At 45.4% G+C, this 26,049-nt stretch overlaps 2 protein-coding genes across 6 annotated transcripts in view; both read left to right on the top strand.

Moving 5' to 3' along the window:
- Positions 1-17,016, top strand: part of LOC129335969 (nuclear GTPase SLIP-GC-like) — a 79,735-nt gene extending 62,719 nt beyond the window's left edge. For 3 of the 5 annotated variants that reach the window (XM_054988901.1, XM_054988910.1, XM_054988891.1), the window contains 11 exons: positions 149-167; positions 942-1,031; positions 2,657-2,765; positions 4,208-4,341; positions 4,588-4,749; positions 6,276-6,433; positions 6,624-6,762; positions 7,908-8,016; positions 11,222-11,358; positions 12,317-12,407; positions 16,553-17,016. In XM_054988901.1, coding sequence (XP_054844876.1) covers positions 149-167; positions 942-1,031; positions 2,657-2,765; positions 4,208-4,341; positions 4,588-4,749; positions 6,276-6,433; positions 6,624-6,762; positions 7,908-8,016; positions 11,222-11,358; positions 12,317-12,407; positions 16,553-16,614 — 1,210 coding nt within the window. In that variant the 3' untranslated portion in view covers positions 16,615-17,016. Of the gene's footprint in view, positions 1-148; positions 168-941; positions 1,032-2,656; positions 2,766-4,207; positions 4,342-4,587; positions 4,750-6,275; positions 6,434-6,623; positions 6,763-7,907; positions 8,017-10,389; positions 10,652-11,221; positions 11,359-12,316; positions 12,408-16,552 lie in introns of those variants that run through there. The other 2 variants (XR_008597647.1, XM_054988923.1) reach the window with 2 other exon arrangements.
- An 8,537-nt stretch (positions 17,017-25,553) lies between these two features.
- The window catches only part of LOC129344895 (nuclear GTPase SLIP-GC-like), a 63,074-nt gene continuing 62,578 nt past the window's right edge, over positions 25,554-26,049 (top strand). The window contains exon 1 of the mRNA XM_055001813.1: positions 25,554-25,781. The gene's annotated coding sequence lies outside the window, so the exon portion shown is untranslated. The remainder of the gene's footprint in view (positions 25,782-26,049) is intronic.

The raw sequence follows: 26,049 nt of genomic DNA, 5'->3' as shown, positions 1-26,049 counted from the left end.
CCTGATCTGCACTGGCCAGAGTGGGTTGCCAAGGGTCAACTCTCCTCCCCACCTCATGATGTATTTATAGCTTATGGTGACTTCTTTCTGCCACAAATCTTTTGAAATTAATTTATTATGCTAATCTAAGTAAATCTCTTTTTTCCAGTGAAAGAAAAAATAAAAATGTAAGTATAACTTCTGAAATCTTGTACTATAATGTTGTTTCAAACGCTTCCATGACAAAAGTTTCATATCAGCAATTTTCTGCTCTTACTGGTAATATTAAAATAGAGCTGAGCTAAGTTTTATTTATGGCCCATTCCTAAGAACAATGACTACTGCTCAGCAAGTCTAAAGGACAGAGCTTGTGTATGTTACTGGGCTGAGTGCAAATTAAAAAAGAAAAGAAACTATCACCCTCATCTATATTAGTTCATTGTAAAAGAGGATGAAATACTAGAATGAAAAGCAAAATTGGAAACACAAACTTAAATTTAATTATTCATCTTCTCCCATGTTGCTTTATTAATATTTTTCTAAGCAGAGGCAATTTCATGCATTCTCCAAGTTCTTGTTCCAATATGCAGTTTCAGGAATGGACTGGGAAGTGAAAATCACTCTGTGGTGAGCCAAGCTGAGTGGTCTCTGCAATGTATCAAGTGCTGGAGCTCAACAATGGTCGTTAGCTCACCCATTGTTTTCTCCCACAAATTGGAAACAAATTGTGAGAGGAGACATTTTGTGAGCTGCCATCTATTACCATTGTCAATGAAGGGTCTGAGGCAAGTAACCCCTGAGGCATTGACAGAAGTGCTGGGTCTTGGCTGTGCTTGATCCTGGCTTTCAGTGGCCTTTTGAGGAGGTTTCCCTGTCCACTTGTGTGCAGTTTAATGGTTTAAGTTAGGACTAGATACAGAGCTGGGCACTACATGTGATTCTGCTGACCTTTCCAAACTCAGGGTCCCGTTGAGAATGAGCATGATGCCATTTTAGAGAGGAACCAAGATGTGAAGAGCAAGAAGGAGAGAAGCATTAAGGAGAAGCTGCAGGTAAGGTGCCCCACACTCGTAAGTCCCAGAACCTCATAGCTTCCACAAATATTTGGACTTCTGTACTGAACAACTGCCATCTTGGCTGTTTTCACACTGCTTACCTTCTCTCAGAACGACCCAGAAAATCACGTAAAAGACACAGAAGATCGCGTTTTCTCACATGAGATTTGCTCGACGTTGCGCAACTCTAGCACGAGAAAATGCAATCTTCCACGTTTTTTGCACGACGTTCCGGGTTGTTCCAAGAGAAGGTAAGCAGTGTGAAAATGGCCATGGCTTGTTAAAGAAAGAAATTTCTGTAACTTCTTTGTTATGAACTGATCATCACCTGCTGAGGTTTACGTTAATCTCAGGAGAACTCAGAACTTGTGCAGTGTTGCGGGACCAGTTAAGATTTGCAGGACCAGTTAAGATCTTATTGATGCCCGAGTTGCTTTCTGATATTTTGAGACAAACTTGGAAGTGGTGATCAAATATTGGTGAGGGCACACTCCTGTAGCTCCTTTGTGGCAGTGAAGGTAGTGACACTGTGGCTTAATATGTGTGTATGTGTAAGTGCTATCAAGACGCAGGGGTGGTTGTCCTTGCCTGCCTCTGCATATCAACTCTGGACTTACTTGGTGGCCTCCTCCACTCCCCACACACACATGTACAACTTTCAAGTTTCATAAATGCAGTCAGATTAAAAAAATGTACATTTACAATCCCACGAAATAAGTTTTTATGCTTTGTAAAAGCATAAAAAAGGTAAATGTAGTCCCCTGTGCAAGCACCGAATCATTACTGACCCATAGGGGGAACAGTCAATTTTTTTGTGACGTTCAAACTTTTGACCCCAATGTACTGTGCTGGGTTATGTAAAAAAATGTGTTCCTGCCAGTTATGGAATGTTCCTTTTAAAAGCAGCTAAATTGACCATTGGTGCTAAGTGGGAAAAGTCAGAATCCCAGTCAGTAAATAAATGGATTCATTGTGTGGTATTCTTGCCAAAAGTAACATATGATCAGAGGACTGGAAGGAATTTTCCTGATTCTAATCAGTCCATGGAACTGAGGGCATGACAAAGCTACAAAAAGAAACTCTCCATGTGTTTTTATGACCTATTATAAGTAACTGACATTACTTTTTGCATTGTATCCTAACTGGCAGGGCTTTTTTTTCAGGGGGAACGTGGGGGAACAGAGTTCCGGAACCTCTTGAAAATGGTCACATGGCTGGTTGCCCCACCCCCTGATCTCCAGACAGAGGGCAGTTGAGATGGCCCTCTGCACTGCTCAGCGGCACGGAGGGCCATCTCAACTCCCCTCTGTCTGGAGATCAGGGGGTGGGGCCACCAGCCATGTGACCATTTTCTCTGACAGCAACCCACTGAGTTCCACCTCCTCTTTTCCCAGAAAAAAAGCCCTGCTAACTGGCATAGTTGTATTTTAAAACTAAAACTTAAAAAGTAACATAACACATCCTCCATATGGTAAGTGCTAGAGTAGAGGGGCAGTTTGTCACAAGAAGGGAAGGGCAGGTAGAGGGAGTCTCATTCTTCCTTTCTACAGTGTCTGTTGTGGGTGCTGTATCAAAAAGAGGGAGTATTTTTGTAAAAATCTTCCCATTTGTGTGTCTTTCAGAAACAACTGCCACCTGATTCAGAAGTCCTTAACAAGGAGCATAAATGGGTTTATACAGTCAGTGCCCAAGAGTTCTGGGAGCCAAAGCACCTCAGTCAAGAAGAAACAGGTAAAGAGGGCCCTTTGAAATTTATGAAATCTTCTCAGAAATGGGTTGTTGTCACAGTTGCCTTTTACCTAGTCAGATCATTGGTCTATCAGAATTAGTATTGTATACTCTGACTGACAACAGCTCTCCAGGGTCTCAGGTTGAGGTCTTTCACATCACCTGTCTCCCAGTTCTTTCAACTGGAGATGCCAGGGATCAATCGGTGGACTTTCTGCATGCAAAGTAGATGCTCTGCCACTGAGCCTGTCTCCTAGTATCTGTGCTCTCTTTGGACACTGGGAGAAAGTAGATTTTTTTTAAAAAAAAGTAAACTTGCTTGCACTGAATGAGTTTTGATTTAATGAACAAAGGGAACTCTGAGTCAATTCAAAATAAAATTTTATAGGATTGCTTAAGAACATAATGTTAGAAGAGCCTTGGTCCATCTAGTCCAGCATCCTGTATCACACAATGGTCCACCAGTTACTCTGGAGGACCAACGTGCTGATAGATGTTGCAGCTTTGCAACTACAGAAATGAGTCCGGGTTGAAGATTCTTTCAAGAAGTAAAACCTTTACTTAACTTTCAAACACACGGAACTGATAACTAAAGAGGTAGAGTGCAGAGCTCTTTCTTGGTCTACAACAAATCCAGCAAACACACAGGAAAGAATAGGCAAAAGAAACTTCTAGGTTCCAGTTAGTTACTAGGGAGCATCACTATGTGACTGAATTAACCCTTCATGGGCCTGGCAGAGTACAAATAATGCAGAGAAGTTATGCTGTGCTTATTAAAGAGGCTAAAAGTTTATTTAAGAAATACATACTTGAGAGTGAAGAAAAGAGATAGAGTCCTGACTATCTGACTGCATCTTGGAGGAGTGATAAGGTAGGAGAGAGAAGAGAGATTGCCCTGTTTAGCCCAATAGGAGACAAGACAAGGAAATGACCCCCAGGAAACAAAAGAGATGCTGCTCTCACTGTCTTAACTAAGTGATCCTCGCTGCCCCCTGCATGGTAGGCTCTTCTTCCCTTCTTGCTGCTGCAGTACACCAGACACTGCAATTTCCAGCACATGGACCTCTTCAGTTCTGCAGTGTGTGTGTGTGTGTGTGTGTGTGTGTGTGTGTGTGTGTGTGATCCATTGCTATTGTTAATTCTGACACAAACAGGACATAGATGTTGCCTCCTAGCAGTGGATGGAATTCAGAGGTTTACTGTAATCAGAAATAATCAATAAAGGGAAATTTTGAGGCTGACATGACTTAAAAGTACAACCATCTACTTTATTTGAGCACAAGGCTATTGTGTGAATTTCGAGAATCAAAGAAATCTCCATTCTTATATTACCTGAGTTTGTTACCATTAGAAGAAATGTTTCAAAGGGAAGGATTTTCCTGCCAAAAGTTTTTTAGAAGACGGTTTCTTACTATTTGCATGTCTTGCTTTTTTTTATATCTCAGAGATCCCAGAGCTGAGGGAATACATCAAGAGACTCTATCTGAAGGAGAAGAAGAAACTTGTGACCAATTATGTGACTGCGGTGTTGAGCATTCACAAGCTGGCTAAGAATTTGGGTTCCAAGCCACAGTTTGAGGTATGTACATAGAGCTTCTAGAGCCAGAAAACATGCAGCCAGTTAGAATTAACCAGCAAAGAATCCAAACATCCTGCAAGCAAAGATTTGCCTGATGAAGGCAAATAAATACATAAAATTCAGCCACATTTTGTTTCTCTTGCCTATCACTGCCATCATCTCTGCACAGCTTAATTCTCTTTGGGAGAATTGGACCGCCCTTAATTAATCAGTACCTTGATGAAGTGGATTTTTATTGCTTTGTAGGATCAGGTGTTTCGAAAAAGTGGTGTGGAAGAATGGATGATAAAGTATATTGACTCTCTTGATACGGACCTTCAAACATGTTTTGACAAGATAAATCAATCCCTCTGTGAAGGCGTGAAAAATGCTGAAAAGAGTTACAGGAGAATTGTAAACTTGCTCACAGTAAGGAAAATTCACTCTTTCTTGATGTATTGTCGAAGGCTTTCACGGCCGGAGAACGATGGTTGTTGTGGATTTTCCGGGCTGTATTGCCGTGGTCTTGGCATTGTAGTTCCTGACGTTTCGCCAGCAGCTGTGGCTGGCATCTTCAGAGGTGTAGCACCAAAAGACAGAGATCTCTCAGTGTCACAGTGTGGAAAAGATGTAGGTTATTTGTATCTACTCAGGAGGGGTGGGGTTGAGCTGAGTCACCCTGTAAGAGTTTCCCAGGGTGTGGAATGCTAATGGCGGGAGGCTTCACTGTATCCTGAGGAGGTTCTTTTGCATATGGATTGGTACTTGTTAGTCTCCCAATGTAGGACTGCACAGAAAACTGCAAATGAAAACAGGGTTGCACTTACCTGTAAATATGGTTCAGCTAGGTCTTCTGTAGGGGCACACATTTTCTTCCTCTTGCCAATATCTTATCCTCTCTGTGGAGGGCTTTGCAAGGGCACAGAAGAACTAAAGGAAGGGGAGTGACTCCTCCAAATTCATGTGACCATTTTAGTAGGAAAGCTGCTCTGGGACAATCTGAAGGGGAGGGGTCGCCCTCTCAGTAACCTTAAAGCTAAAGAAGTCTTATTCTGAGTAGCTGGCCTGCACAAGCAAAGTCCCAATATGTGCCTGCACAGAAGACATAGATGAACAACAGTTACCCATAAGTGCAACCATGTTTTTTTGTCCATTTCTAAGAGACATGCTCAATAGCAAATAACTACTCAGATGACATAGGAGTTAATGGCTTGGATCCAGTACAGCATTTCCATAGGGTCAAAGGTTTCTGCCTGTACAGCAGAATTTTTCTGCCTCTCCCATTCCTTCTGCTCTCCAGCAGCTCCAAATGCTCCCCAAAATTCTGGCTGCTGCAGGAGGGAGAAGATGCATGAGCAGAAATCCTTGTGGCTGTGGAAATACTGGATATTCTTCCAGACTTGATTCTTTACTGTTCTTATTGACATGTAGGAAGAATGTATGATATAAATACCCTGCTCTTGCTAGATTTACTATATATGGGTGGAAGCAATCTTTTGCATACCTGTCCCTAACTGGATGAGAAATGTGTGTGCAAACATCTGCTACATGCCCATTCCTCTCTAATCTAGCTGGTGGTGCTTCCGCTACATGGGGACCCTTACATCTATCAGGTGTTCAGCACTATCACTTGAAATAGTCAGAAAATAGCTAGCTGCTTGTTTAGCAAGCATCAGATGACACTGGAGCTCATAGGGTTTCACTGAGAACTGTAACAGCCAGGCTTCTTGGCTTGAACAGCTACACACTGAGCAGTCAGACTACCTTGCTGCTGATACTGATGCTCATCAGAGGTTTGAAAACTGCAGGTACCTTTTCTTCATGCTTTAATTTATATGTCCACTTCCTTTGTCTTTCCTTGAATGCATTGTCTGCTACCATCTTTAGTGCTGTTTTTATTAATAAGCAGCAATTAACAGTGGCCTTAACTGGCTTCATTAATACCCTGCTTCCAGAAAGCTGAAGGATACAGAGGTTATCACAAGACCCTGAAAGCAGTGTGCTTGAAGGATGGTGTCTATGCCTCTAAGAGTTTTGCACGCATTGATTTCAATGAAAGCCTTGCCAAGCCCATCTATGATGAAATTGGGGTCATGTTTGAAAACATCTTCAGGTAAGAGAATCTCCTGCCTCTTCTATATATTAGGATATTGTGTGAATGACATTCTGTCCCACTACCTGATATGTGTGGCTCTTCTATAACTTCCACCCTGATACAGCATCTCCCCATTTGCTGAACTTCAGAATGTGAGATGATGAAGTATACAACTGTGTTCTTAATGCTAATCCTGCTATTTGAATAGGACTCAAAAGCCTACCAGAGCCAATCTGTGGTATCACCTGGAAATGTTTAAAGATGATGTGGAGAACAAGATACGCCAAATTGGAAAAGACAACAGCCTGCCAAATGACAACAGCAAGGGTGAAATTTTCCTTCAAGAAGTAAGTTCATGGTTGTTGTGGGTTTTCCGGGCTGTATTGCCATGGTCTTGGCCAAGACCACGGCAATACAGCCCGGAAAACCCACAACAACCGTCGTTCTCCGGCCGTGAAAGCCTTCGACAATTCAACAAGTAAGTTCATCTTGAGAAGGAAAATGCAGGTTATTAAGAGGGGGAATAAAACAAGGAAGAAAGGATTACAATCTCTTAAGCCATTCCCTTAAAGATATTTGTAACATATATAAATGGGTATTTTATTTTGTTAGTTTTTTTTTAACAAGAGCACCAAAAGGTGTTTAGACTTTACCACCTAGACAGTGGGAGCTTTGTTCCCAACCTCAAGGTGGGGCCTGGAGTTCTGGAATGTAACTGATCTCCAGCCTACAGAGATCAGTTCCCCTAGAGGAAATGGCAGCTTCAGAGGGCAGACTTTATGGTATACTCTATAGTCTAGGAGGAACAGAAGTCCTAGAGGTCACATCATTTCTGATCTCCCTCCCTTCCCCAGTCATCATCCCCAAATCTCCAGGAATTTCCAAAGCTAGATTTGGCAACCCTATAGGCACATCTACTGGTTGGGGAGGAGCAGCTGAAAAACCCCTACACTGTGCCCAGACAAGAAGGAGAGAAAAAAGTCCAAACAGTGCCTGGAAGGCCACAGGGAGTAAGAGAAGTACATTGGCTTAAGGAAGAGGTGGGGGGTGGAGAAAGGCAATGGAGCTCTAGAGCTGTGGGGAAACAAGGTTAGTTTAATTCCAGATGGGTAGCCATTATAGTCCCTCCAGGTCTCCCTTGAATATCATTTTGATTAACAGCAAATATCAGCGGATGTAGGTGATGTCTATGTCATGAAAAACTGCTGATGATTTCTGTATATTAAGCTTATCTATTAAAGGGACCAGACACCTCCTCTGCCCGGCCGTTTGGCATTCTCAGTAGTCACGTTAGTCTTGAGTAACAAAATAAAACAGGAGTCTGGTGGCAATTTCTCAACTGACAAAAGTTATACATGTGTAAACTTTGGGGTGAAATTTTGTTAATCTTTAAGGTATCACTGAGCTCTTGTTTGGTTAAGCTTGGTTTTAAAACATCATTTCTGCAATAAAGAAATTGAGAAATTCCAACACTTTAAATTGTTTCCTACAGACAAATGTAAATCTACAAAAATTAAAAAAAGAAATTCTCCAGAGGAAGTCAGGTATCTACCAGAGTCTTTGTGTGTCTATCCAAAGTGATCTGAAGCCACACTATAAAGGTAAGAGATTTTCTGGTTAATTCGCTGTAGCTAGAATTTGAATTTTTTATTTGTAAGGGCTTGGCCTTAATGCTAATCTATACAGAAAAGTCTCTGAGGTTTCTGGAAAAGGTTGGGTCAGATTTCAGTCTGGAGATTGTACGGAGCCGGATGGGACTGCCATGGTGGGTGGACAGAGGGTGGCGCCTCAGCCCCTTCACAGTACCAGATCTAGGGTTGCCCGTGCCTGAGGCAACCCTAGGGCAAGCACCTCTCGTGCGCGCTCCCCACGCTACGTGATGACGTCACTTCGGTGACGTCATCACGCAGGGCGGAATGGCAGAGGCAGCGGAGGCTGGGAAGCTGCCTGCTGGGAAGCTGCCCGCGCCATTCGCCTCCCCGCAGGTGAAAGGCAGCGCGGGGGGTTGCGAGGCTGCCCGTGCTGCTGCCTGCACCCTCTGGCAGCTGGCAGCTGCTCCCGGCGCCTCCTCCCTGGTGGCGCCAGGGGCAGACTACTCCCCCTGCCCCCCTCGATCCGGCCCTGCCCCTTCATGATGATGGGAGCCGAACATGGGGCTTACCTCTGACTCCATAGAAGAGGCTATCCATCAGCTCAGCATTTGGGCCAGGCTCTTTTGAGTTAATAGAAGCAGATTACAGACTGGTGGAAACGATGTCGCTTTGAGCCCAGGCAGGCCAGAAACAGAAGCTGTGTCAGGCGAGGGAGCCAGGCAAGGGAGAACCCCGGAGCAGAACTGGCTACCAGGCAGTGCAGGTTGGACCCAGGCCTTCTCTGGGGGAGGAAGACAACACACAGGATTGTCTTGCTCACTGTGAATCAGAGGATGGAGGGCAGACTTGAATGGACTGTGAAGAACTGTTACTGGAATGGGAGTGCACATTCCAAAATTGCTAACAATCTTGCTAACTAGACGTCTGGTTTTTAACCAAGGATCAGTGAAGGCAAGCGTGGCATTTTAGTTAAAAGACTGTGGTTGAGGCTGGGAGTAATACCAGTACTTAACCATGCATGAGTCAACATACCTAGGATTGCATTGCAAGCTGTAAAGCAGGAAGTCCCCCGTGGAAGTCAAGCCTCTTTAAGAAACTTACCAAGTGTCCTCAGGAAAGCCATTATTTGCTTGGTTTTGGACCTGCAATATGAGAATGAGAATGATGGCCCACCTTCTGGGACTGTGAGGATTATTAAGATCATACAACAGACAAAACAGAAGTGATGCCGGTTGGGAAGGTGGAGATCTTGAAGGATATTTTGCTCCCTGCTTTCAAAGGTGTTCTACTAACTTTCGCAGACTGAGTTAAGAGCTAAGGAGATATGCTGGATCCAGCACCACTGCTAGAGAAGCAAGTTAATGCAGCTGCAAAAAAGGATTTCTCACAACTCAAGCTAGCCCTAGAAGATATCTTCCTACCTTAACACTGCCGATCTGGCCACCTCAATTCATGCCATGATAACATCCAGACTGGACTACTGTAGCACACTCTACATAGGCCTCCCTTCAAAGTCAATTCAGAGACTCCAGTTGGTACAGAACAACGCAGCTCAATATCAGGAGGTAGGCAGAACATGCCTATTACCCCCATTCCACAGTCTCTTCTTTGGCTATCCATCACTTACCAGGCTCAATTCAAGGTTTTAACTATCACATGCAAAGCCCTTCATGGCATTGGCGCTTCATATCTATAGGAATGCCTCCTTCCCTATGCTTCACCATGACAACTTTGCTCGTCTGAACAGGGCCTTCTGCAGGTGCCACCCAGCAAATGGGCAAAATCAACAGCTGCCAATACTTACACTTTCTCTTGGTGGCCCATGCCTTGGAGAATGGCCTGACTAAGGAGTTCAGGAAATCTCCCACTCTCCTGGCTTTCTGCAAATTACTTAGGAAATCTTTTTTACAGAGTTAGGGCTCAGAGAGATGCTTGTGATAAAGGGACTGTAGACTGTTCTACTGGACACTGTTGATGTATGCTCCTACTGGTTAGTCTCTGTGTCATTTAATATGTCATGTGAAATGGCTTATGTGTTGCTTCAGCACTGTTTGGGCTCAATATTTGGATTTATACTTGGATTTGGATTTCTGCTATCCATCCCCTATTGTAATATTTATTGAATGTCCTAGCCATTGATTCTATTAATCCTACACTTTGTAATCTTTGAGTCTCCGTAAGAAAGGCAGACTATTAAATAAATATATGTGAAGCAATCTAAACTCTCTAAAGCACTACAAAGATGCAAAGTTTATTACTGTTATTAAGTTACTTACTTGGGGTCCCTTGTACTGGGTAGCCCAGAGTTTTTTTCTTTGCAATGTATTGCCTTCTTCAGAGAACCATGTGTGCCATTAGTATCTTTGGCTGTCATGTGTTTAGCAGGAGCTGATGATGATGATGATGATGATGATGTGTTTAGCAGGGGCTGATGAGGCTCCAGCATCTCAGAGCATCCATGGAAGCAAAGTGGGGAGGAAGTTTGCAGAACATATTATTGCAAAGGACCTCTGATCACTCTCTGGTTAAGCAGTGCTCTCTGAAGTCCCACCCCAACAAACCCTATACTCTTGCCACCAAGGCTGTTTCTGCTGCCCCTGCAGCACAACTGCTGATGCTGTGATACCTGTGGCTCAATGGACAGGTGCATTGTGCTTTCCTCACATATGGTGACCTTGTTTCAAGAAGTAGGGGAGTGCCTGGTATCAGGGCTTAGACATGGTTAAATTGGTATTGTACCAGGTGTCAGGGCTTGCCGCCGCTGCCGCTGGGCGTGGCACTGGGCGGTCTGCTCCTGACGTCATAGGGGGGGCAGGGATGCTGCAGGACCCTGCTCTGTGAAAGGAGGGGCGGTATACCTCACCCAGACTCCCTCTCAGTCCACTCGCTGGCCTGCTCAACCTGGCCTGCTTGCCCCCTGTGTCCTTCTTCATCCCCTCCTTCCAGAACTCTCCTCCAAACCTCCACTCTTGCATTGCACCGTTCTCACTCCACATTATCACTCCTTACTCACATCCACCACCCCAGGGCTCTTCCCAGCCAGCTTTTATAGGGCTTCCTTCTACTGTCCCACCCCTCTTCCAGCCCGGTCTTGTCAAGTCTGGGGGCTGGGGCTCAGACCCCGGACACCAGGGATCCCTGGCACGATACCAATTGAACCATGTCTAAGCCCTTTCAGTTTTGCTTACATCATCAGCCATACTTCTCTCTGCAGAGGCCTCAGAGGTTAAGGGTCATGGAGCCTATGAGTCCATGAAGAAGATCCTCATGAAGGGCATTGAGAAGGAAGTAACGAACAAGATGTTTGAGAAGGCCCAATCCAACATGGAGAGACAGTTCTGTGAACTAAAGGCAAGTAGTTGAAGCGTGTGTGTTGATGATAATCACAGAGCGGAACTACAAGTGACAAAAGGCACCGCTTGGACACTTGTCAGCTTCCCTCAAGTTTTGATGGGAAATGTAGGCATCCTGGTCTTGCAGCTTGGGTCTCTGACTGCTGTCCAATGGACTTTTCAACTGTCACTTGTCCAACATTCCGCCAAGCTGCCTACATTTCCCATCAAAACTTGAGGGAAGCTGACAAGTGTCCAATCTGTGCCTTCTGTCACTTGTAATTCTGCTAACAGTCTGTCCAGAACATTTACAGCACTAGGCATGTTTCTGTTGTGAGTGTCACCACTGGAAGTTCCCTTGAAATGAATCACAGGTGCCTGAGCAACTTTCATTTCCATTCATTCCAGTGGAGCTTTGCTCAGGAATGGTTTCTGTGGGATTTATGGCATTTATGTAATTATTCAAATTTAGCAAAATGCATCCTGCAACCCGGGATTATATTGAACCGTATGAAGCTCCAAAAATCAAACACCAGTAGGATGGCGGGAAGTGGAAGGTCTTCTTTTCAGGAGGTTGCCCTTTAGTTCTTCCACTTCTTTGACTGTATGGTTATGTGGAAGTTTTTGATTTTGAAATCGTTTCTACTCAAAGAAGTTTTGTGTTGGGCCATGAAAAGCTCATTGAGAGCATGCTTAAAGATTTTTTCCCCCAGTGCAAAGGGTGTGGGCATTCTACTGTACCACTCACTAACTGTTTTTTGTTGACATATTGGCTGTCTTATGCTAAGATAGACCACTCTCTACTTTGACTAGCAACAACAGTCCAACAGTCTCGGGCAAAAGGGTTTTTCTGAGCTCTACCATCCTTTTAATGTAATTGTTAAGAACTGAAGCTTGGATAGAAAGCAAATAAATGAGATGTTCTGTCCCTGAGCTATGGCCTGTCCCTGACATGTGACATCCTTTGTTTCCTGCAGAGAGATATCTTGCTGAATCTGAAGGAAAACATTTCCATTGTGTTCAAACTTGTCTTCTTACAACAGGAACCGTTTGCTGTGCACTTGGCAGGTACATATGAACACGTGAGGCAGCCTTATACAGAATCAACTCTTGCTCTGTCAGGGTCAGTGCTGTCTACTCTGAGTGGTAGCGTCTATTCCCGGGTCTCAGGTCAAGGTATTTCACATCACCTGCTACCTGATACTTGTAAGTGCAGATGCCAGGGATTGAATCTGGGGCATTCTGTGCACCAAGCAGATGCTTTATCACTAAGCTCCATGCCAGAGAGAGCTGAAACTTTTAACTGCTGGAATCGGATGGGGCACAATTTTCTGTGGCTTTACACCTGAATAAGGAGTCCTGTTGGCACCCCTGTGCAAAACACTGTGTGCCAAAGTTACTCTAGATTCTAGGGATCAGTACGGAAACTTCAGGAGGCCTCTAACCACATTTCTTTATTTCCTGTCCTGCTGGGTTCATCAGAGTATTGCAACTACAGGGCACCATCCACTGTGATATTCTACTTCGTGAGCTTTATTGAAATGAATGAGAACAACACAGTTTGTAGCTCCTGCCTACAGGGGGGAGAATTTGCTGGTAGATTGTACTCAGCACAGTGGCTGTGCAGTGAATTGGTGATTCACAATTATGAAATCTAGCCAAACTCATTCATTCTTGGTTCCCTGGTCCACATGCCTGTTTTCCTGCTCTGATATAATACACCATTTTGAAAATTGTAATACTGGTGCTTCAAACACCTTTATATCTATAGCTTGCAACTTGGCAGGAGAAACTTGGCAGTGTCACATGAGTGCTCAATGTCAATTCAGGCACAAAACCAGAATGAGATCATCATGTTGGAGGTGACACACCCAAAACTCTATGGTTAAACCATAGGTTTTGGGGCAAATGCTAGAATATCATCTCAACACAATGACATCATTTCTGATTTTGCACTGAAATGGCATTACACATCAGCATGGCAGTGAGGAGATCAGCACATTTCTCCTATTGGCCTTCCAAGTGGAGGCAGGGAATAGGGACCCATGGTTTGCACATGACTCATAGCTGACCTCCTAGCCAGGGGTGAGGCTCTCATATACCAGGTGCACAGCCTTTTCTGCTGTGGCCCAGAGGTTGCATTTGCTACCGAAGAACGAATACATGGACTGAAAAATCTGTTCCTCCATCCATCCATTCATTCCTCTAACAAGAACAAAGAGGGTTTAAAACAATGAACTTGACAGCATTCTCTACCACCACATTCACCCCATAAAAGCTTGGCTTAAAGCAACATTGTGTAGCCATGGAGTTTCTTGTGGAATGATTTCCAGGAGGGGCTAGCCAAGAATTCAGCTGCAGTGGCTATTTTATTTAGATATACTTTTATAGTATATCTGTATTTAGATATACTTTTCTTCTGAGTGAGGACCCCAAGTTGCTTATAACATTCTTCCCTCCTCTGTTTTATCCTCACAACAACCACTCAAAGAGGTTATGTAGGCTGAGAGAGACTAGCCCAAGGTCACCCACTGACCTTGAGTGTCCTTACCTGCAAAAAACTAACATGGGTACCCCTCTGGATTCAGGGCCAAACTACATGATAAGTTTGGCCATGAATTGGTTCGGAGTTCTCTCAACCTAGATTTGTTTTCCCTGTAACCACATAGTAGCTATGAGGAACTTACTGCACGGCAAAATGTAGATCAACTACAGTACCATGGAGGAAGGGCAATGGCCTCTCCTACGTCAATTTCCAATCCTAACCTGAACCCTGAAGTGGTTCGGGCAGTGCTTTAGTCCTCATTCCAGGGTGCACTGCTAATCTGAATGCTGCCCTGTGGTGCAAATCCAAATGAGGCCTAGTGGTGCTTGTGTAAAGAAGTTCCCTGCAGTTGTTTTTCGTCTGTGGGGAATGGGAGTTGGGTTGGGAGAATCCTGAGTTGTGTTCAGAGATACAGCTACTGCCGTGGTATAAGAACATAAGAATTGTCCATCTGGCTCAGGCCAAAGCATACAGTTTCCTGCAAAGGCCAGCCAGATGCCTCTAGGAAACGCTCATGTAGGGTAGGAAGGTAAGGGGGCTATGCTTTGTCCACCATGATGTATGATGCTTCTGAACATGGAGGTTCCATTTAGCTATCATGGCTAGCCCATATTTACTGATCTACCCTCCCTGTATTTCTGTTTAAAATTAGAGCAAGTGTGGCGTACCGTGTAGAGTTTTAACGATGGTAAAACCAGAGTCACGCTGGAAGTGAGATTATGCCATTTGAATTTTTCCTGTTTGCATATCCCTCCCTGCTAGTGCTTGCCTGGCAGTCTTGACACACACATTTTAACATAAACCTAAAATAATATCATTCAAATTGTATAGTTCACATATCTGTATAGACTTGCCTTATATATTCCTGATTTTTCACTTCTATTTCAATATTTCTATTCTCTTTACCATCTATCTTCATCCTCAGTAATGATTTTGTTATAAACACGTAATACAAACATATATTGCCGATCTCTTTACCTATTCTAATTTAAACTTAAAATTCTTACTTATTCTTGATTTTTAACTTAGTAAAAAATACTTTCCATTTTTCTTGAAATTCTGAGGTCGGTCTATTATGTACATAAGATGTTGCCCGACAATTCTAGAAATGCTGTAAGGCAGGAAAATTAAATTTGAATTTTGAAAAGAAAGTGCCTTCACTGAAAGTGGAGGACTTTGAGGATTCACCCTTTGACGTGGAAGTGTCATCACTTTACCTTTGACCTGGAAGTGGAATCACAGGACATGACACCACAACCTTTCTGAAATCTTCCATCACCAAATTCCACCCTCCCCAAGCACTGGCCTCCCAAATCTCCAGGAATTTTTTAAGCCAACATTGGAAACCATAACAGTGAAAGAACAACCAAGTGTCTCAGGTTATGGTTAGTAGTGTAAGTATGAAATGCAGCAGTTTGCTGCAGCTAAGTGTAACCTGTTTTGTTCAAGGCAATATCAAATAAATACATGTATCTAATTTGAGAACTGGGAGAATTCATGTCTATGACAGTGTGATCCCACCTTATTACACTTGCATTTATAAAAGATTACAATGAACAAACTTGAGAAAAAAAATCTTATTTGGAACAATACAATAATAAAGCATATATAACAACAATCATGTAACAAAACAAGCCTCAAGCAGACCCAGGTCTCAGTCTTTCTGACTTCTGTATGGTGGTCAGTCCCTTGAATTGCAGCAACTTGTAGCTGTGCTCTGCGTAGGGATGCCTTCTGTTCTTCACAGGAGTCCTATAACATCAATACAGAGTTCATAGAAAGGAGTGTTTCTGAGGAGAGAGTGCTTCTCCCTGCAGCTTCAGGCCCTCCAGCCTCTCAGGGAAAATTATACATATAATATCCATTTCAAATAGTCCCAACAATAATCAAATTACAAACTAACAGCCAATTAATATAAACACAATCTTCCCTTCCAATAATAAGTATAAGAAATGCTCATACCTATAACATTAATACAGAGTTCATAGAAAGGAGTGTTTCTGAGGAGAGAGTGCTTCTCCCTGCAGCTTCAGGCCCTCCAGCCTCTCAGGGAAAATTGCGCCTTTTTTTCCTTATAAGGAATACCCCAACTGTCTATCTCCCTCTAGTGGGCAAGGGTTACATAAGCACATCTGTTTAATTCCTGGATGAGGTGAGCTCCATAAAAGACATGAACAGAATAAACAAATAATTAGATTTCATTAAACAATACACTTTTGTGAATGAGAGAGAGCTAATCTGTCCCTTCAGCAGTTGCTTTTCTGCTGCAACTCTCTGGGTTTCCATGCTCAAGTCTGCAGAAACACATGACTTGCAGTTGCAAGGGCAGGCAGGGGAGAGGCTGGCACCTCTTCCCCACACTGCTTCCCAGCTATAAACAACTTTTCTGCCTCTCTTAAAACAAACAAGCGGAGCAATTGGAATGTAGACATAACATATTTGTGTGTTTAGATCTGCCCTTCAAGATCTGTCCTATTTTTCTTTAGAGCATGCTGCCTAATTGACAATTCCAGCCTCATTTGTTGATCACATCTTTAGGTGATGAAAACCAACTCTTATAGTAGCATGTATCACTTGGCTTGTGGATATTTGATCACACAAACAGCTTTGGAAAATCTTCAGCTGAAAGCTTTGTTATATTAATACTTTCTCTCTTTTTTTTTTACAGATATTGAGAATGAATGCAGAAAAATCCAGGAAATCTATAACAAGTTGCAAAATGATCATTAGTAAGAAAAAGATTTTGTTTCTTAAAATACTGTTCTTATTTTTTGCAAGCTAGATAAAGTTCACAGCTGGTTGGCCACTGTGTGAAACAGGATGCTGGACTAGTTTGGCCACTAGACTGATTCAGCAGGGTGCTTCGTATGTTCTTATAACATTAGATATTCAACTTGTGTGAGAAGGGCCTTGTCGTTTATGAACTGTTGGAAGATTTATACATTGTCATTTCATTCATTTTATTGCACATATGAACATGAAAAGTTATTAAGTTTTAGTAGAACTGCATATTTGAAATATATTTCCAAGGTAATAATTATAATGGGTAGTGGAAAAATGCATCTGATGAAGTGAACTCTGACTTATAAGTGTTTATTTTGGAATAAATTTTGTTAGTTTTTTAAGATGCAATTGGACTCCTGTTTTATTTTGCTGCTACACACTAACATGGCTACTCATCTGAAGTGGTATGACTGTGAACTGTGACTTTTGGGAATATATCTCTAACTCATTTCTATCTGTCTGACAACGACATCTGCATGACCACTATGTACTTCCTACTGTCCCTGGGACAATGTTCTTCCAAATGATCTCTCAGAAACCAATTGGATCAATGAAAAAGGAGCCTGGTGAGAAGGTGTGATGTTCTGGGGATGCAGCAGAGTGGAAAAGACTGATCTGGCATTTAACATCCTGAAGCTCCTTTTATCTCTGGTTGGTATTTTAGGAGATAACATGGATCAGGAATACCTCTCCCATTTTTATTGTGCCCTTCCTCAGGAGTGCTCAGGGCAACACCAGTGGTTAGAATCACAGAAACATAGAGGTGGAAGGGGCCTCCAGGGTCATCTAGTCCAACTTCCTGCACAATGCAGTAAATTCACAAGTATCTCCCTCCCCACACCCCCAGTGACCCCTGCTCCATGCCCAGAAAATGGCAAAAAACTCCAGGATCCCTGACCAAACTAGCCTGGGGAAAATTGCTTCCTGACCCCAAAGTGGTGATCGGCATTACCCTGGGCGTGTAAGAAAGGGCCACCTGAACTAATCACTGATGTAACCCTTCCTGCCCTCCCTCTCATGATCTGTCCAGGTTCAGAGGATCAGCATTGCTGTCAGATGGCCAGATGGCCTCTGCTTTAAAACCTCCTAAGGAGAGCCCACCACTTCCCGAGGAAGCCTATTCCACTGAGGGACTGCTCTAACTGCCAGGAGGTTCTTACTAACATTTAGCCCAAAACTCTTTTGATTTAATTTCAAGCCGTTAGTTCTGGTCCGACCTTCTGGAGCAGCGGAAAACAACTCTGCACCATCCTCTATATGACAGCCCTGCAAGTACTTGAAGATGGTTATCATATCACCTCTCAGTTGTTTCCTCTCTAGGCTAAACATACAGAGCTCCTTCTACCTTTCCTCACAGGACTTGGTCTCCAGACCCCTCACCATCTTCGCTGCCCTCCTCTGAACACGTTCCAGCTTGTCTATATCTTTCTTAAATTGTGGTGCCAAAACTGAACACAATACTCTAGGTGAGGTTCTTCCCATGGTTGCATGAGTATCATAGCATGTGGTCTACTGTTGTCTACTGCAGACATTTGACTTTGTGTGAAATGAATGTGAAAAAGCTTCCTTTGGGATTATCTTTACAATCACTTTAGCAGACTTATGATTTGCAGAGGCATGTATACATGTGAATTCTAGGTTTGTCAGTGGATGCCCACACCTATTCTGCTGTGGGCAGGAAGCAGCTGAAGTCAGCATGGGCTGACATCTTCCTCTGGCTACATGTGTGTGGAAATGGTTCATGAGAACACTAACTAATCTGCCTTGGGTTAAGGGATTTTTCTGAGGACTCCTCTCCTGAAATCCTTTGTGAGCATTATTGAAACTGAACACCCACACAAGAGGCAAACCTGCCTCAGTGGCAAATTCTTTCTCCCTCACTTCCATGGTCACCATGATCTCAACACAGACAAGAAAAATCTTTGAGCAAAACTGTAAACTTTTCTCATTGTTTTTGTTCCATAACTAAGAGGTTAGCATTGAGTGTGATACTTTCTAGAAGCATTTCAAATCCATAACAAAAGTATGACTTCAGCATTGAGATATTTATATCACAGTGAGATCTGATTGGGTGCCATGTATCCTGGAAAATGTAATTCTGAAGAACTGATGGTATTAACCCTCTTGATCTTTTATTCTGTAAACAATTAGCATTAAGGACATATAAGATTCTCTGATGTAACTGGTCTTTATACACATATGAGCCTTAAAAGGGATGATATGTCTCTGGGATTTATTTGTAAACAATAAAACCCATATTTTCTTGTATTGCTGCATTTGGAGTATCAACAAATATATGGGTAAGTAGTAGTAGGGGAATTTATAAATTGGCAGCAGAGTACTATTGAAAAAAAGTTCCCCTATCACCTTGCTGTTCCTCATGGAAATTGGACAGGGACATGTAGAATATGAGGAACTGCTCAGTTGATCCCTTTGCCAGAAGTAGGGAATTTCCATACCCACAGGAAAAAGGGACACCTTGCACAAGCTCTTGCTTGCAGTGGCCCTCAATTAGGCCTGATGGGACCAAACTCTCAAATACAAAGGTCTCAGGATGGTTTGGGTCAGTTAACCAGAAGATGGTGATATTGCAGTGCTATTGTGATCTGTACTGATTTGCCAGCAAGGGAAAGAGAGCAGCATTCTGTTGCAGCTCAGGCAGGTCTGCCACCATGCAGGGCTGGATCTAGGGTTGCCTGCGCCCAGGTCAACCCAAGCCCAGCGGTCCCCTGTGCGCATGCTTTGTGTAACTGGCGGCGGCCACACAGGTGGCTGAGTGGAGGGCTGGAAGGCTGCCTGCCCCGCTGATGGGGCAGCTGGCTTGCTGCGTGCTCCCTTCCCTCCAGCATTAGCATGGGCGGCATGCTTCCGGGGGGGAGGGGTGCCCTGAGCTGCTGCCAGTGCCCATGCGGCAAGCTGACCTCCCTGTCAGTAGAGCAGGCGAAAGCGTGGGAAGCCTTCCCTCTGCTCAGCTGCCCCCACTGCATCTGCCTAGATCCAGCCTTGCCACCCTGTAATCTACTTCCCAGGTTAGTTCCTCCAGGAAGCTGGGCAATTCTTCATGAAGGGACGAAGAAGTCAGGGGTGCTGTGTAAGCTCAAAACAGGAAAGCACAGAAAGTCAAATTGAATGGAATTCTTTAGGGATTGATTTGCTAATTTCTCTCCTGAAGATATTACTTTGTACTTTTTAATAACCTGTGCTCGTGTGCCTAAATCCATTGGAAGTACGGGAGTTAGGTGTATTAAATATTGAGTCTAGTGCTCAAGTGATGTCAGCCAGGCAGTGACTTCAGCTCATGATAGTAACTTTATTTGCAAAAAGAACAACGTGGCTTCCAAGGGAGTCAGATATATACACCTCCAACACTATCCCATTTCAGGAACTCCCCAATAAGAAAATAGGCACTAGGATCCTTCATTTGCATGCACTAAACAAAAGGTAACATGTTTACACGACCACAATTGGCTCATATCCAGGGGAAATGATTAGTTGCTGATAACCCTAATTCCCAATAGGATTGGCTACCTGAGGAGCCCTGTTTTCCTCGAAGCTAGCCCAATACATAATACCCCTTCCCCCTACAATTGGGGTGCCCCACTCCACACATAGTCCCCAGGAAAAGCCGGCAGCTGGCGAACCCGCTGGGATCGGCGCAAACTTTCTGTGCTTGGGGTCCCCGCGACTGGGGCCCCAATGTCCGTTGCTGGCTCTGCTGCGGGGGTGGATGGGTCTGCCTTGGTGGCGCCTGTGCTGTTTGACACTGCTGGCAGGCTTCTGTGGTCCTCGAGTGGCCAGTCCTCTGTGGTTCTTGGCCACCGTGGCTGGTTCCAATCTTGCTTCTGTATTGCGAAGGGGCAAGTCTCTGTCGTGTTCCTGCTTCTGTGGCGGCCGCAGGCCGCCACAGGCTGAAGTCCCCGCACCCGAGCTTGCGCAGCGAATCCTTCATGGATCTCACCATGCATTCCGCTTGGCCATTAGTGGAGGGATGGAAAGGCGCCGATGTGATGTGCTGGATGGCGTTGTTCTCCAGGAACATCTAGAACTCATGCGAAGTGAATTGGGCAGCATTGTCCAACATGATCGTGTCCTGTAGTCCATGTGTGGCCAATGTCATGGTTGACACGGGGACTACTTCCAGCCACTTAGAGTATGAGTCCACAACAACCAGGAAGGTGTGGCCTTGGAAGGGGCCGGCAAAGTCTAGGTGGAGTTGTGACCATGGTGTTTACATTGTCCCCCAGGCTTGTATCAGTGCCTGTGGCATGTCAGGGCGGGCTTCCTGGCAAGGCTGGCAAGGCTGGATCCATCTTTCTACCTCAGCGTTCATCCCCGGCCACCACACGTAGCTGCGAGCCAGGGCCTTCATCTTCATGATTCCTGGGTGCCCAACATGCAGCGCCTCGAGTACCCGCTAGCGCAGCTTGGGGGGAACGACGACTCTGCTCCCCCAAAGTAGGCACCCTTTGTGCACCAACAGCACATGTTGGCAGGAGCTGTACAGCCAGAACTCTGGTCCTGCTCCCCCGGCTGGCCATCCCCTCCACACCCAGTTGAGGACCCGGGAGATGGTGGGGTCCTTGGCGGAAAACGCCACTATGTCCGATGCCAGGAGGGGCGGCTGGGGCAGGTCTTCTATCTGCATGACCCCGTGCACAGGGGAGGGGTCGGCAGCGGACTCCGGCAACAGTAGGTGGCTGAGGGCATCAGCGTGCCCAAAAGCCTTCCCAGGCCTGTAGGACAGCTGATAATCATAGGCCGATAGGAACACCGACCAGCGCAGCATCCGTGGCGACATTACCTGTGGTGTCTGCTAGGGCTCATGATTTCCTGTATCAACATAGCTCCATGGGCCAAGCTGCATTCGTAGCTGCTACAGTGTCTCTGTCCTCATCAGGGCAGCATCCTGCATGGCGGCCACAAGCAAATACTCCTCCAAAAAAGGTACATACCTCTTTTCTGTGGTGGACAAAAAGGGACAACCTTACAAAAGTACTCCATTCCCAGATCCCCTTGGTTGCAAATAACCACAGATGCCAGTCTTCAAGGCTGGAGAATCCACTGCCAGCATTAAATGGCTCAGGACAAATGGAACTGCTTTGAAACTAAGCGCAGCATAAACTGGCTGGAGTCCATAGCCATCTAAATGGCAGTTCTGACCTTTCAGCCCAGAGAGATGGAGCTCACCCGCTAATCCTCACAGTTAATATGACAACTGAGGCCCATGCTAACTGGCAAGGATGGACAAGATTCCATGCCCTGCAGAAGGAAGCCCTTCTTTGCCTTCCTTGGGCAGAGATCCATACAGCCTCCCTGCAAGCCCAGCACCTCCAAAGCTCAGGCCACTTCAAAGCTGACTAATTCAGCCACCAAGATATATTAACCCAGTGAGTGGGCATTAAATCCTGGAGTTTTCCAGGCAGCGACCAGCTGGCTGGGTACCCCAATCCTGGACTTCTTTGCCTTTCCAGCCAATCACAAGATATCCAAATTCATTTCCAGATTCAGGATAGAGAGAGCAGAAGGGCAACACGTGCTTACAGCCAGGTGGCCTCAGGGATGGTATATGCATTCCTGCTATTGCCTCTGATAACAAGTGCATTTAACAGAATTTATAGAGAGGGGAAGGAAGTAATTGTCATCTCCCCATAATGGCCAAGATGACTGTGGTTAAGGATGGAGGATGTCTGAAGAGGGAGCAGCAAAATGACCAGCATTTAATGGAGAGAAGAGGAGCCCAAACAGATTCGGGGCTGTGTGGATGGATCCAAGAACACACACACAAGAAAAACGTGCATGGCTGGGCAGCCCAATTATAGAGCAACTAGAAACAAAGCCCATTGTGCAAATAAATACAATGGGCTCTAGAAAGCTGGGGCTGGGGAGGGCTGGCATAGGGGGGTCCAGGGAGGGTTGGCAGGTAGGGAGGGAATGGGGGGAGGGTGGAGAAGCAGGAGGGGTCTGGGGAGGATTGGCAGGTAGGGAGGGAATGGGGGTCTTGAGAGGGTGGAGAAGCAGGAGGAGTCTGGGGAGGATTGGCAGGTAGAGAGGGAATGGAGGAGGGTGGAGAAGCAGGAGGGGTCTGGGGAGGATTGGCAAGTAAGGAGGGAATGGGGGTCTTGAGAGGGTGGAGAAGCAGGAGGGGTTTGGGGAGGATTGGCAGGTAGAGAGGGAATGGGGGAGGGTGGAGAAGCAGGAGGGGTCTGGGGAGGATTGGCAAGTAAGGAGGGAATGGGGGACTTGGGAGGGTGGAGAAGCAGGAGGGATCTGGGGAGGATTGGCATGTAGACGGTCAAGGGGGTGTGTGGGGCGGGCTGAGAGGCAGGGGAGTGACGCATCTGTAGCCCTGTGAACCCCCCTGGAGATGGGGCACAACGCATCCCAGCTCCACAGAGAGCGGTGCGGCGCGGCTCCGGTGGGGCTGCTGGGTGCTTTGCCTCTGCCCTGGATCTGCTGAGAGCAGTGTGGTGCGGCTCCGGTGGGGCTTAGAGGATGCTGGGTGCTTTGCCTCCGTGCCCCGGCCCTGCCGAGAGCGGCGTGGCGCAGCTCCTGTGGGGTTGAGAGGGCACCAGGCGCTTTGTCTCCACCCTGTCGCCCTTGACCTGCCGAGAGCAGCGCAGCTCCGGTGGGGCTGAGAGGCCGCCAGGCGCTTTGTCTCCGCCCTGTTGCCCTGGCCCTGCCGAGAGCGGAGCAGCGCGGCTCCAGTGGGGCTGAGAGGGTGCTGGACGCTTCGTCTCCGCCCTGTTGCCCTGGCCCTGCCGAGAGCGGAGCAGCGCAGCTCCGGTGGGGCTGAGAGGCCGCCAGGCGCTTCGTCTCCGCCCTGTTGCCCTGGCCCTGCCAAGAGCAGAGCAGCGCGGCTCCGGTGGGGCTGAGAGGGCGCCGGGTGCGTTGCTCCGTCGCCAGGGCTCCACCACGGCTTGCAGGCACGGCACTTTTCCCACACCGCCCTCCCCCTCCAGCTGGGCCTCCGCAGGAGCACCAGGATCAATGTGCGTCGTTGGATAGATGCTAAGGGAATTATATAGTAGGATATGTTCCCTGGGGCAAGCTGACGTTTTTGCCTCCCCAAACAATAACTTAATGGTTTGTCTAGAGGTAAAAGAATAAGTTGGGAGACGTTTTGATACATTTATCTGGGGTGGAATCTGCGATGAACTATAGGTGAAAATGTAGATTGATGACCTGGCAGTTACCAGATGGGGAAGCTACCAGGCTTGCTGAATAGCTTGATTAGAAAAGATAGGTAAGGGGAAAGTGAGGTAGGGTGTTGGCAAAATAAACCAGGAACTTTTGAGAGATTGCATTGTTCTATGTCCTGCTCTTCTCTGGGGTGTGGAGAGGCTGTCAGTCAATCAGCCATGCTTACTCACACTCTGGTAATTTTCCAGGCTCATGTCCAGGTGCCATCCATTCTACCTTAGGTAAGGCAGTGCCTTGTGCTTATGACACATGAGGAAGGGGTGCTTATAGCCATACACTACCCCTTTGGTGTGAGGAAGGGTCTGACTGCTAACAAGGTAGCCTTCTTGGTGGCCCTCACATGGCACAACTGTACGTAAGGAGAGCACCAAGGGCTTACGTAAAGTGCATGGAGCCCTTCAGAACCACAGACTCTCTGTGTGTCTCCTTCAGTCCATCACCCATGGGGACTAAGGTATCCAAGTCCACCATCAAAACCCGAATCTTCTTAGCCTTAGGTCCAACACTTACTGCTTTCCAAGAGTGTCACAAAGCATTCCACCAGGGCAGCAGCTGCTGCCACAGCAGTCTTTTCTACCAGTGTTCCCATCACAAAATTCTACTGGGCAGCAACCTGAACATCAGCCTCTGCCTTTTCAGACACTACAAACCGAACACTTACTAGTCTGCAGACGCAGCATTTGGCAGGAGAGTTCCCTAGCAGGAGCCACCCCCCCCTCAATAATTCCTCCTGCACTCAGTCAGCTACCCACCTGGGTTGGCACAGTTTTTCAACATCACCGTCCTTCACTGATGGTGAATGAATAATTGGATTTACAAAGAGGATTTTGTCTCATTAGTAGACTGGAAGATACCCCTTCCCTCCAGTAGGGAAGAAGGGGTTCTGGGAGAGCAACTACAAAATCATTCAAAGTAGGAGAGTTCCTCAAAAGCACTCGAGAATTCATCTCAAAGCTTGACGAGCATGGAGAAGGGCTTTCCCCTTAACTGGAAGCGGAAACACTGCCCTGCCTGAGGAGCTAGTAGGGGGAGTAACCCATCTCTGGATGCCTTTCATTCCACTGATGAGAAAAAACCCTCATGCTAGGACCAGTGTTTCATTCTGTTATTAGGGTTCCATTTCGGGATAGCTTCCTCTGGCGATCATAGTGTTTTTACAGGTCACCAAGACACTGATAAAGCATGATGTTTTCTACAAACCATTTCTTTCCCTGTGGCAATCACACTGTTTTATCCTGTTCCTGATAAAAACTTCTCTCTGTCCCAATGCAACCTGCCTAAATTGGTCCTAATGCTAGAATACTTTACTGGTTTGATTTTTGGTTAATCGCCCACAACGTTACACCAGGCGGCTTAAATAAATCTTTGCAAGGTATTCATTGTCACTGTTAAAGGTGCTAAAGTTAAAAGAACATCCCTCATTAAATTGACCAATTTTAATATTTTAAATGCAAGGCTTTTTGATTTTAGAATTAATTTTACTGCTCATATTCTAGCCTTGTAGATTACTCAGACTCTGCAGTCAGAAACTGCAGAAGTGAATTCCTGGAAATGAGACTGACAGAGGAATCGAAAGTTAAATACAGGAATAGGATTTTTAAAATGTGCGCGCGCACGCGCGCGTGTGTGTAAAAGGCAAGTCAGATTTTGTTTTGCTTGTTTGAACTGAGTCTGTTGAAGAAGTAAGTTGTCTTTTCAGAACCTCTTTATAAGAACTATGTAAGTTAGTATTTTTTGGTAACTAGAGCTCTTAAGGCGATGAAATATTTATACGAACATTAATCTTTTTTCTGTTTTGTGGAGATCCCAAGAAACAACTTCTGAGTCAACTGGGGGTTCAGAGAGCCCCTATAATTGAAAGGTCTTCAGATTCATTCAGGAACCAGCTGTAATAATTTATGCATTTTTGCTAGGTAAGCAATTATTTTTGAGCTTTTATTGTAGTCACTTTGTTTGGGGCTTTCTCTAGTTTGTGTTGTTTATCTAGTTTCTGTTTCTAGTATCCATTTTCTGGACACAATTCACAGTGCTGGTTCTTAGCATTAAGGCCTTAAGTGGCATGGGACTACTGTACTTGAACTACTTCCTCTCCCTGGTGGATGGTGACCAGAGAGGGCTATTGCAGAGGTGGCACCTTGCCAGTGAAATGACCTTCCCCTTGAAGCTCAGTTGGCAGCTACA

Source organism: Eublepharis macularius, chromosome 1 (assembly GCF_028583425.1).
Source record: "Eublepharis macularius isolate TG4126 chromosome 1, MPM_Emac_v1.0, whole genome shotgun sequence".
Classification (NCBI taxonomy): Eukaryota; Metazoa; Chordata; class Lepidosauria; order Squamata; family Eublepharidae; genus Eublepharis; species Eublepharis macularius.
Note: the sequence above shows the minus strand (reverse complement) of the source record. Positions and strands in the feature narration are given on the sequence as shown.